Raw genomic sequence first — 10,198 nt, 5'->3', positions numbered from 1 at the left:
GTGTGTGTGTTTGACTCACCCTATCTACCTATACAAGATATATATATGGGTATGCTGGGAGCAGAGAGACATGTGCTCTGTTGAAGTGACGCTTGCATGCCTGTCTGATAGAGTTAAATGCTTCTGTTTCCCCGTTCTTGTGTCTTTTTGCCGTCGGAACAACTGATAATTTCTAACTAAAAAGTAACTCAGAGCAACAAGGGAAGATTTTTTTTTTTGTTCTTCTCTTGGCGCTGTTGGCATTCTTTAGGGCGCCGCCACCATCCTCTCCTTTTCTTTTTGTTAGATTTTCTCTTTGTTGCGGTATCTTTTTTATTTTTGACGGCCGCTTCGCCTTATTAGCCCGGCTGCCTCATTATGTACTACAGACAACAACATCGACATCCCCCATCTGTGATGGGGGCACACGGTTTCACGACGGAGGTGGCTGGGCGTGACCGTGTACGGTACTTCCGTCGCCCCGTGGAGGCGCGCAGCATCCCCACAACATACGCTGATATCGATAACGTCCGCTTTGCAACGAGTGTTCCCCCTACGCCGACGCCGACGATGGACCTATTTGAGGCTGCTTCCTTTTCAGGCCGCACGGCATCTGCTTCGGGACATAAGAAGGCGCGGCCGCACCACTTGCCTGCAATAAAGCGCAACATCTCTGCTGGAAAGAGGGCTCCAAAGGCACCCACGACACCAATGAACGAGACTGGAGCATCACGTGAAGTTGGGATTCAAACTGTGTATCGTGAGAACGAGGCACAGACAGAACCATACACGCCAGAGTATTACATTCCAGAAGGTGGAGACCCCAATCCGGAGGTGTTGGGCATCCATGAGCTCAAGTGGAACAACGGCCTACCTGCCGGTGTAGAGGAAGTGGAACTTATTCAGCGGCTGCGGCGTCGACGCGCACTGGAGGCGTCGCTGCCGCCAGAGACAGATGCAAAGTCGTCGCAGGTGCGTCACCGTGCCCTCTATGATCTGGAAGTACAGGAGCGCAAGGAACGTGAAGAACACATGACGAAAATGCGCCAACGCCGCCTTGATGACATTCGTGATGCTCTAATGGAACGAGAAGGGGCTCGAGAAGAGGCTAATCGTCTCCGGCTAGAAGAGGCTAAGACACGGAAACTTGCGGACTTGAAACGTTTCATTGAGCGATCAGAGATGAAGCGCATTGCGACAACACAAAAGTTGTTGGGGGATCGGGCCTCGAAAACCGCATCCTCCGTGGCTTGTGGAATGTATGCTGTCGATCCTGTTGAGTCGAACAAGCCGAAGAAGGATCTGATTGAGGCTTACTCCAGGTACGGTGCCTTCGCCGCCACCACGCAGGCTTCATACGGTAGGGCCGTACCACCCACACCGATGAGACCTTCCGATCACTTCCGATACTACGATGTGCGACCTACCATCCTCACACTTGAAGAGGGTATAAAGGAGCTGGAAGAGGTTAAAGTACCGCGCATTCAACGACTGCCAGCGAATACTTTTGTAACTCCAGATAATGACGCCATTAATTCATTGCCAACTTTGTATCAGAGGCGTGAGGCAGCACGCGTGGTGGATGCACTTGAATATGTTAATACAAAGATACATAAGAGTGACTCCAGGGAGGAAACGATGCGGGTGATAGAACTGTATCGTGCCACTCCTCGTCTTCAACGCCCGGATACACCTGAGTTGGAGCTTGAAGACGATGCGGAAGAGAGTGTGGAGGAGGCCTGTATTCTTCTTCAGCGTCTACTCCGTGGTCGTGCGGTTCAGAATGACTTCTTTGACGGCAAGGAACGATGCCGTGGGCTTATTGAGGAACTCCAGGCTGCATCCAACGCCAAGTATGCTGAGCGTAGTGTGGAGGAGAAGGAAGCAGAGGAAAAGGTTAAACGTCTTGAGGCTGTTGCTGACAGTTTTGGCGATGCAGCGCAGGGCGATATTATTGTGGAAACCCTGGATTACCTCTTTAATGAATTGGAACGGCAACGTGATCTTAGCACGCTGGAGGGGCTCCGCCGTGAGGCAGAGGCTGTTCGGGCAGAGCGTGAGGCGAAGGAGGCAGAGCTTCGTGCACAAGAACGCATTCTTCACGACAAGGAGGCTGTGCAGTACGCCGCCTACATTCGTGCCATTGATGACGTGGTTGAGTGCTACTCGCACCAACTTTACACCACGGTTGGGGAGGAGTGTGCAATGGAGGAGGCAATTGATGCGGAGTGCAACCGCCTGGAGAGTGTTTCTCTGCTCTCTGTGGAAGTTCCGGACGCCGATGTAACAGAAAACCAGGTATGTGACATGCTCGACAGTTTTGTGCTCCCTGCGGTGGTGGATATGGTGCGCCTCAGGTCGGAGGAGTTAAAGCGGAAGGCCCCCGCAGCTGTTGCTGTGGAGGAGGCAAATGACACTGCTCCTTCGAAAGAAGGCGAAAGGCCCGTGTAGGTCCTGCGGTTGTGTAGCGAAAGCCAACCGGAATTTGTCTTCGCGGCTGGGTGAGCAAGTGAAGGTGCAAAGGGGCGGAGGACCTTTCTACTGGGACTGCAGCTGCAACGAGCAAAAACAACACTCTGGAGCCAAGAACCAGATAAAAGTAATTCCTCCCCTTCCCCCTCCCACGCAAACAAGCACACAAATAAAAAAAACAAGAGGAAAAGAGTAAGGGAATAAAATAAGAAAAAAGAAAAAAAGAAAATTGACCGCATCAGCATTGTATTGCAACATTAATGCTTTTTTTTTTCTTACATCTGTGTTCCCTATTCTCTTTGATGTATATGCCCCCACAGGCATCCGCACCCGCAAAGTGTTGGGAACTGGGAATTGGAGGAAAGGGGTGTTAGACACCAACCCGTGCCCTCCACTCGTTGTGGGTGGAAGAAAAAAAAGTGAGGTAGGAGAGGGAAGAGACTGGGCGCGATGTATGATGGTGTAGTTCTCACTATGTATCATCTAGAGTAAATGTGCGGTGCGCCGACTCATTTGCGTCTTGCGGAGAACACTCGCGGAAGTACGTGCCTCTTTTATTGTCACGAAGCTCTCCCCGCCTCTATTTTTCATCTCCCTTCTTTACTTTTGTAGCTCCACCAAATGTGTATTTCTCTTTTTTTTTACGTTTTTTTTCATTTCATTCTCTCTTTCGCTCTTTGTTTTTTTTTTTTTGTTTCCTACTCGGCTTGTGAGGTCTCGTTTCTCTCTTTCTCTTTGTTTTTATCGCGGCTTTCGCAGGACACAAAAGCAATAGTTTGCCACAACCACTAGGGAGAATGCAAAGTGACACTTGCGGGCATTTTGAGTCGCTACTCGAGAGGGATGTGCCAGCGAAGCGGGCCAAACACGAGGACGTGGGTCTCTGCGGTGAGGTTTTGGGACGAGCAGCACCGGCCTTATCAGAGGACTATCACACTAATCTCGGTGTTGGAAGAGTTCCGCGCGCTTCTAAAACCAATGATCATTATGACTGCAGGTCCTCTTCGCTTTCATCGACCATGAAAACTGCGACAACTTCATCGTCATCTTACTCGTCACGCTCCCTGTCGCCCGTTTCTCCCCACACGCTTTCGATTCCACTCCATATACTGAGCCGCATACAGAGCGGTAACAATAGTCATGTGTTTTTGGCGCGGAGAGTTTCTGGCAGTGAATTTGCACTTGCAGAAGAACGTGAGGCGGCTCCTCGGGAAAAGCGACACATCTCACCTAGCCCGCCTCCGCAATGCCGAGAAGCAGATTGGAATGGGATCGATGCTGGAAGTGCCATGACCGTAGACGATACAAGTATGGCAGTGAAGTTTGTCTCGCCATCGTCTCGTCACATGCGGCGTGAGATATTTTGCTTGAGGTATTTGGATACCTTTCATGGGGGTGAGAAGGTGGAGGCGCACGATGAAGTTAATGAAATCATTAATGATGATCAATTCACGGCAACTTTGTTTACGTCTGTGCGTTCTTTACCGCCCCCCTCTCCAAAGCTTCTTTTTACTCAAGAGTTAGGGCGATACGTCGCAATTGGCTTAGAGCTCCTGGGGCCTGACCTGTTTGCCTTCACAGAGCAGTTCATCTTGCATGAGGAGGAGTTGTGCCTCGTAGGGATTGAGCTCTTGCGGACGCTTAGCGCAATTCACCAGCGGGGCGTTACTCACCGCAGTGTCAAACCCGAGAACTTCTGCTGGAACTCCAAGGAGATTCTGAACAATAATCTGAATAAAAATTCAGTTAGGCATGATACTAACGGTATACCAAACACCGTTGAATATCCTTTTTTTTTCATGTTTAAAATCATTGATTATGGTCGTAGTAGTGTCAGCAGCGGTGCCTCTGCGTCTATGTCTCCCTTGTACGAACGACCGTACAGGGGGTGGTGGCATAGTCGACGTGGCTTTTTGGGAAAGCCAATGGAGCAGAAGGATGATTTGATGGGGGTTGTGCACACCATTGGTTATCTTCTGGACGATTATGGCAGTAATGAGGGAACGTCGAGTGTGTCATCGCGATTGCCTTCTGCGAAACGAACGGACAGCTCGCAGTGTGACCTCACCACCACAACCACAACGGCAAGTACTGTGACAACTCCATCTTTTCTTGCAGGAAAATTGTCTGCAGAAGCTTCTGCTGCGGCCAATTGCTGTAACGAAAAAAACGGAAGTTCACGCCAACAATCTGTGAGAAGTGAGGCACATGATAGTCCATCAAGTGGCACAGTGTCAGGTGATGAAAACGTTTCAAGGTCCCATAGACGCTCGTATTCTTCATGGCGACGTCAGTTTGCCGACAGGGTTGCCATTGCATATGAGGCTGCGTCAAAAAAGTATCGCCAGCTTTTTGGTCGTAAACAAAAGAAGGGAGAGACATGTGTTCAAAAGAAAAAGTTTTCCCGGTTGGAGCCCAACTCGCTAAATGCTGTTGATCGGCGGAACGCTAAGCGGGCCTGGATTGTCTGTCATGTTGAGACCGAGTATCTGCCGGCGATATTGCCGGACAACTACTACCCTACTAGCATGCCTCAATGGTGGGTAGAGTGGTTTGCCGCGTGCAACGCGTGGTGCGGCGATGACACTGTGACTGCAGCGGAAATGACGGTATGGATGATGAAGGGACTGCAGCGGCAGATTGAGAAGATGGGAGAAACTGTTGAGAATCTGCGGCATACCCTACAGAACCTATACGTGCGATACCACGAGGGTGAGAAAGTCTCTTAAGCCAAGTTGTGTAACTAGCGGAAACAACAAGTACAGCCTCGATGTGGAGGGGATGACAGGCGACTCAAGCGAAGGAACGGTGGTTCTTTCTTATTATTTAAGATTTTGTCAATATCCTTGCAACAGCGCTGCGTTGCTCTCACTTATTTATATGCGTTATTTTTTTCACCTGAATTCCCCTTTCATGCTTTTCCTTGTTGGTTTATATATATATATATTATATTATTATTATTATTATTATTTTCCTTTTCGCCCTCTTCTTCCTTTAAATTTTTAAATTCTGGCGTCGTGGTAGTAGTGGACCAGAACCGCCACACCACTGGTTGGATACAGTTGCGTATAATACACATGAGAAGTGACGACAAACTTGCCCCCCCACCTGCCTTTGTGCCCAAGTTGAGCATCAACAGGAGCGAGGAGTCGCTACATGATCACACAAACTCAATCGTTTCAGGCAATGCGCGACAGGGGCCAATTGCCGCCAAGACCACAACCAATGCGGGAGGGTCACGCGGCTGGAATGCGTTCATCAACACCACCGCCTCGGACAGTAACCATAACAACAACAACAGCAGGTACACAAACAACATTGATACTATAAGTGGGTATGATCAGAGTTCTCCCATGCCACACAACGGTAGCACGTTTTTCTCTGCTGGATCATCGAGGGCGAAAAGGTTTGATGCTGGCCTTGACTCGTCGCGGTCAGATGATGCGTCGCACGGGAATATAATTAGGGGTTACGCCAGTACCAGAAGCAACAATGACAGTGGGGGGACGAACAAGCGCAACAAGTTTAGTGGCAGTGGCGGTGGCGGTTCCACTTTTGCTACCCAAGTTCATACGCGTGGTGCGGTTCCACAAGACGGATGGAGGGTGACCCGCAATTGGTTGCATGATGATGATCAAAGCTTTTTTGCCTCTGGGAGAGCAGGGAGAGCCGTGCCCCGCGATGCGGGACGAGTTCCGCTCAGAACATCGTCCTTTTCATCGTTGGATGACTCCTCCTCCTCATTCACCTCAGAAGCTTCCGCATCGTCATTTGAGGAATCGGTCCTCTTTGACTTTGACGCAGAGCCTGTCGTGCCACCAGGGATCTTGTGTGAATCCGAACCATCTGCCTTTGCGTGGATACGGCATCCGCGTCATACCATTGTCCTGAGCCTACTTGGAAGTCGCGGTCTCTTTCTGCCACGATACGCCAATATTGTTGAGTACCACATGTCAGAGGTGTTTCTCCACTACATTGACCTCTGTTGTCAGGGGGCGTACTTCGTCCGCTACGAGGCCAAGTCTTCGCCAAGAGAACGTTTCTTCAGTATCCGCATGTTGCCTCGTGACATTACAGCACCATCCTCACGGAAGATTCCGTATTTGGTCTGGACCATGCATCGCACGGGAGTTCAACTGGTAGGTTGTGTTCCCTTAGAACAACTTGTGGGGATTACAATAAATACACGTTCGGCATCGTTTCACCCGCAACTGCTCTCCTTGAGCTCAATTATAGGACCACGGGTTGACAAACACCGTGTGAAGCTTCCGACCAAAGGCGCCTTTTCCCTTTGGTTCACTGACCGCCTCCAAGGCACTGCAACAAGTGTTGATATTCTCACATGCAACACAACGGTATTTGACATATGGACAAGGACGTTTAAAGGTCTAGTGAGCGTGAATAGTTCTTCTGTCGTGCAAGTGCCCCTCACAGATACGGGTGGCTCCGCTGGATTGGAGAAGATGACAAAAGAGCTTCAACCGCAGGTGAAGAATGGCCCTTAGTAGATTGTGTCACCCCCAACAACTTCAAAAAAAGAAAAAAACTTTTACGTTCTTTCAAACTTGCGTTTTTTCTTATGTAAGCGACCAGGTATATCCATTCTACTTGTATCTGCGTGTGTGGACATGTGCTTCTCAACTTGTAGTTGTGAGGAGTGTTGTGCATGTGTGTTTTTTTTTGTTTTACTTTTTTTTTTTTGTGTATGTTGACGCTGTGAATCCGACGTCCCGTAATTTTTTTTTTTTTTTTGTTGTCCGGTTTTGTTCTGTTGCCTTGATGCACGTTGAGTGGATGAGGCATTGAACTCCCTTTTCATAGCCTGCTGCTTAGCATTTTTATCTTTGTTTCTTTTTTTCTCGCTGTACGTCATGTCGTCACCACTTGTTGCTCGTCTCCTTCCGCCTCGGTTAAGGCGGGGGATACTGAAAAAGACAGAGCCAAGTAGTTTGCCCGGAAGGCCTACGCACGCCATCAAACAAGTAAGAGGATGAATACTCGTTTCACAAAGATTGTGCCTCTACCGTCGAAGCCGTCCGTCAAATGGCACCTTATGCATGAAGAGTATTACCCCATTTTTGTCCCTGAACGTCGCGAGCAGGTACAGTATTGGTACAACAAGATAGCCACAGGCAAGCAACGCGACACATTTCGTCGTGTATGTCAGGAAATCTACACACAAGACCCTGACCTACCAGACCCGGAGTACACTGCGAAGTATACCCTTCAAGTGGCCTTTTGCGAGGTAAAGATAATGCTCAAACACTATGGGCTTGTACTCTCCGATGTTGGGAAGAAGCTTGCCCGGGTGTGGATCCTGCACGTGGCCAGCCCACGGGATAAGGACAGCTTTCGCGAGGTGTTTACAGGTGCGCAGTCCGTCTTTATTCCACTGTCCGTTATGAAAACAGACTACAGGTCACCGGACGAGGATGCCTACGAAGGCATTGACCGCAGCAACTTCCTCTGGTCTGTTGATTGGACTAACTTAGAAGCGGAAGAAAAGAGAGCGCAAATTTATCGGCAAAGACACTCTACCAGGTCTCTAAGCCTCCAGACGGATCGACCGCGTGTAACAAAGCCAAAGAATCAGTTTGATGGCTTTTCACCCTTGACTGCCTTAGGATACGCTGACGACACTGAGGAAGAAGCCATAAACAAACTTCGAAATAAGCTTGAGGAAACTGGGGAATCTGACCGGTACTTCACCGTTGATGGGTGCACCGTCTATGTCGCGGGAGGATCAAAGAAGGCAAACCCCAGTAACGTCAGCAGCACAAAGCATGGAGTTATAGCAACTGTGTACGGCGATTGAGGAGAGCAAATGACGAGAATTGCCACCATGTCTGATATGAATATGTTATACTGTCATTCTTGTACTGATATGTAACTCAACCTTTCCTCCCCCCCCCCCCCCCCACTTGCAAGTTGGACCAAACAATGTGTTTGTTTAGTGAAATATATGCTAATATACGCCCCAACATCTTTCTGTTTTGTTTTTGTTTTGTTTCCCTCCTTCCTTTCTTTTAGTGGGACTGATATTCGATATTTCTAACCTGCGCTACGAAGTCGCACCTGCTGGGCCCACGGATATCACAAGTGAAGGGCGGGCCCAAGTAGGAAGAGCATGGAGGTGGAAGGCGTGGTGCAGTATCGACTCATTGGCTCCCATCCAGCTGCATCTGGTCGTTATCACAGCTTTGGATTTAAAGGTGAGACGGTGCCTCTAGAAGCATTACTGCAGGCAGTTGTAAAGCAGCACCAAATCAACCTCACAAAGTACAAATTTGAGGTACGCCACCTCTTAACGGTCAGTGCAGAGCGTCAGGATTCTCAGACGGCATCAAAAAATGCCACCAATGACGTTTTGCCGTTGGATACTCTTTTACGCACGTACGACAGGATTGCCGTGAATGTATTGCGGAGGCATTACATGGATGGAGTAACTCCAAACGTTCAAACGACAGAAGAAAACCACCTACAGCACGTAGAATCTCTTTTACAATCTGAAGAGGCCACGAAAGACTCACAAGCGCCTTGCTCTCGCAAACAAAAGCGTGGTCGCAGCAGCGAAGATATGAATGATCCACATGCCTTTAGTCGAGTAACCGCTTTATCAAACAAAGCATTTCCTCTGATTCCTTGGCTTCAGCGTCAGAAAACTACTGAACAGACACAGCTCAAGAAGCGAACTAAAGGGACATGCATTCTGTGCGACCTGGAATACTTTGAAGAGGTGGTACTTACATGTTGTCATTACTCGGCTTGCAGGCAGTGTTTGGAGCTGGCAAAGACAATGCTTACCAATGAGAACGAGTGTGCCGTCTGCGGTGCTTTGATCGCGAGGCCAAGCGCGTACACCGAAGGACAACTCACAACAACAACACCTGTGAAACAGGAAGGAGCTTCCACGATTCCAACCAACGCTGCTGTAAGTAGCGAACGAGCGGGAACACATGGTGTCTATCAGCAAGGACCTAAAAGTACATGTAGCAAGCGCAGCGCACAGGGACGTTTCCACGAACTCTTTGAATTGATAGAGAGCGATCTAAAAAAAAATATGGCACGCGTACTTTCTTTACTTGACATTGCTGATCCAATCAGTCCAAAGGCAAAAGAAAAGAGAAGGATTAGCGCAACACTTTCTCTCTTTGATGAGAAATGAAAGCTAAAACATAGTCCATATTCAGTGCGTTGTGTTGAGTTATTTTGCTTTCCGATTTGCCGTGGATATTGTGGATTAAATGACTGCCGTTGGACCACTAGCATCTTTTTTTTTTTCTTGTCTTGTTTGTGTGTTTACTGTTGTTGTTCCTTTCTCACGTTCCTCGTGACCGTCACCTCTCGTAAATAGTGAACCTTCATATATCCCAAAAGGCAATAAGCAAATCTCAAGCACCACAATGACTGATACTACAGCTTACTCCATCTCAACACATGTCGCCGTCCCACAGAGGGCGCCCTACGGCGTTGATGTGGAGAAAGATAAGACGTACTACTGGTGCACATGTGGTTTGAGCAAAAATCAGCCTTTCTGTGACGGTAGTCACACGGCGTACAACGCGGAGCACAAGACGACACTGAAGCCTATGGCGTTTACTGCGAAAAATACCGAGAAGGTTTATCTCTGCGGCTGCAAGCAGACAAAGAACCCACCTTTCTGCGATGGATCACACAAAAAGGAGTAATTTTCATGCGCAGCGACAAATAATATATATATATATATATATATATATATATATATATA

General features: G+C 48.6%; 5 protein-coding genes across 5 annotated transcripts, besides 6 other annotated features; all 5 read left to right on the top strand.

Annotated features, from left to right (window-relative positions):
- Positions 1 to 357: 357 nt before the first annotated feature.
- Positions 358 to 2,430, top strand: TraAM80_04845 (uncharacterized protein; the record flags this gene model as incomplete). Its single annotated transcript, XM_029381755.1, has 1 exon — positions 358 to 2,430. One exon carries the CDS (start codon positions 358 to 360, stop codon positions 2,428 to 2,430), a length of 2,073 nt encoding a protein of 690 aa, XP_029238491.1.
- Positions 2,431 to 3,079: 649 nt separating this feature from the next.
- Positions 3,080 to 3,148: a sequence feature (GA-rich).
- Positions 3,149 to 3,248: 100 nt separating this feature from the next.
- Positions 3,249 to 5,180, top strand: TraAM80_04844 (transferase; the record flags this gene model as incomplete). Its single annotated transcript, XM_029381754.1, has 1 exon — positions 3,249 to 5,180. The coding sequence occupies one exon, from the start codon at positions 3,249 to 3,251 to the stop codon at positions 5,178 to 5,180; it is 1,932 nt and encodes a 643-aa protein (XP_029238490.1).
- Positions 5,181 to 5,382: 202 nt separating this feature from the next.
- Positions 5,383 to 5,422: a microsatellite.
- Positions 5,423 to 5,528: 106 nt separating this feature from the next.
- TraAM80_04843 (uncharacterized protein) lies at positions 5,529 to 6,956 on the top strand (the record flags this gene model as incomplete). The annotated part of the gene is made up of 1 exon (XM_029381753.1): positions 5,529 to 6,956. The coding sequence occupies one exon, from the start codon at positions 5,529 to 5,531 to the stop codon at positions 6,954 to 6,956; it is 1,428 nt and encodes a 475-aa protein (XP_029238489.1).
- A 168-nt stretch (positions 6,957 to 7,124) lies between these two features.
- Positions 7,125 to 7,152: a microsatellite.
- A 35-nt stretch (positions 7,153 to 7,187) lies between these two features.
- Positions 7,188 to 7,206: a microsatellite.
- Positions 7,207 to 7,441: 235 nt separating this feature from the next.
- Positions 7,442 to 8,266, top strand: TraAM80_04842 (uncharacterized protein; the record flags this gene model as incomplete). The annotated part of the gene is made up of 1 exon (XM_029381752.1): positions 7,442 to 8,266. One exon carries the CDS (start codon positions 7,442 to 7,444, stop codon positions 8,264 to 8,266), a length of 825 nt encoding a protein of 274 aa, XP_029238488.1.
- Positions 8,267 to 8,351: 85 nt separating this feature from the next.
- Positions 8,352 to 8,370: a microsatellite.
- A 208-nt stretch (positions 8,371 to 8,578) lies between these two features.
- TraAM80_04841 (uncharacterized protein) lies at positions 8,579 to 9,616 on the top strand (the record flags this gene model as incomplete). Its single annotated transcript, XM_029381751.1, has 1 exon — positions 8,579 to 9,616. One exon carries the CDS (start codon positions 8,579 to 8,581, stop codon positions 9,614 to 9,616), a length of 1,038 nt encoding a protein of 345 aa, XP_029238487.1.
- Positions 9,617 to 10,161: 545 nt separating this feature from the next.
- Positions 10,162 to 10,198: a microsatellite.

The sequence above is a fragment of the Trypanosoma rangeli genome, assembly GCF_003719475.1.
Source record: "Trypanosoma rangeli strain AM80 chromosome Unknown Tra_15.4_contig_00148, whole genome shotgun sequence".
Classification (NCBI taxonomy): domain Eukaryota; phylum Euglenozoa; class Kinetoplastea; order Trypanosomatida; family Trypanosomatidae; genus Trypanosoma; species Trypanosoma rangeli.
Note: the sequence above shows the minus strand (reverse complement) of the source record. Positions and strands in the feature narration are given on the sequence as shown.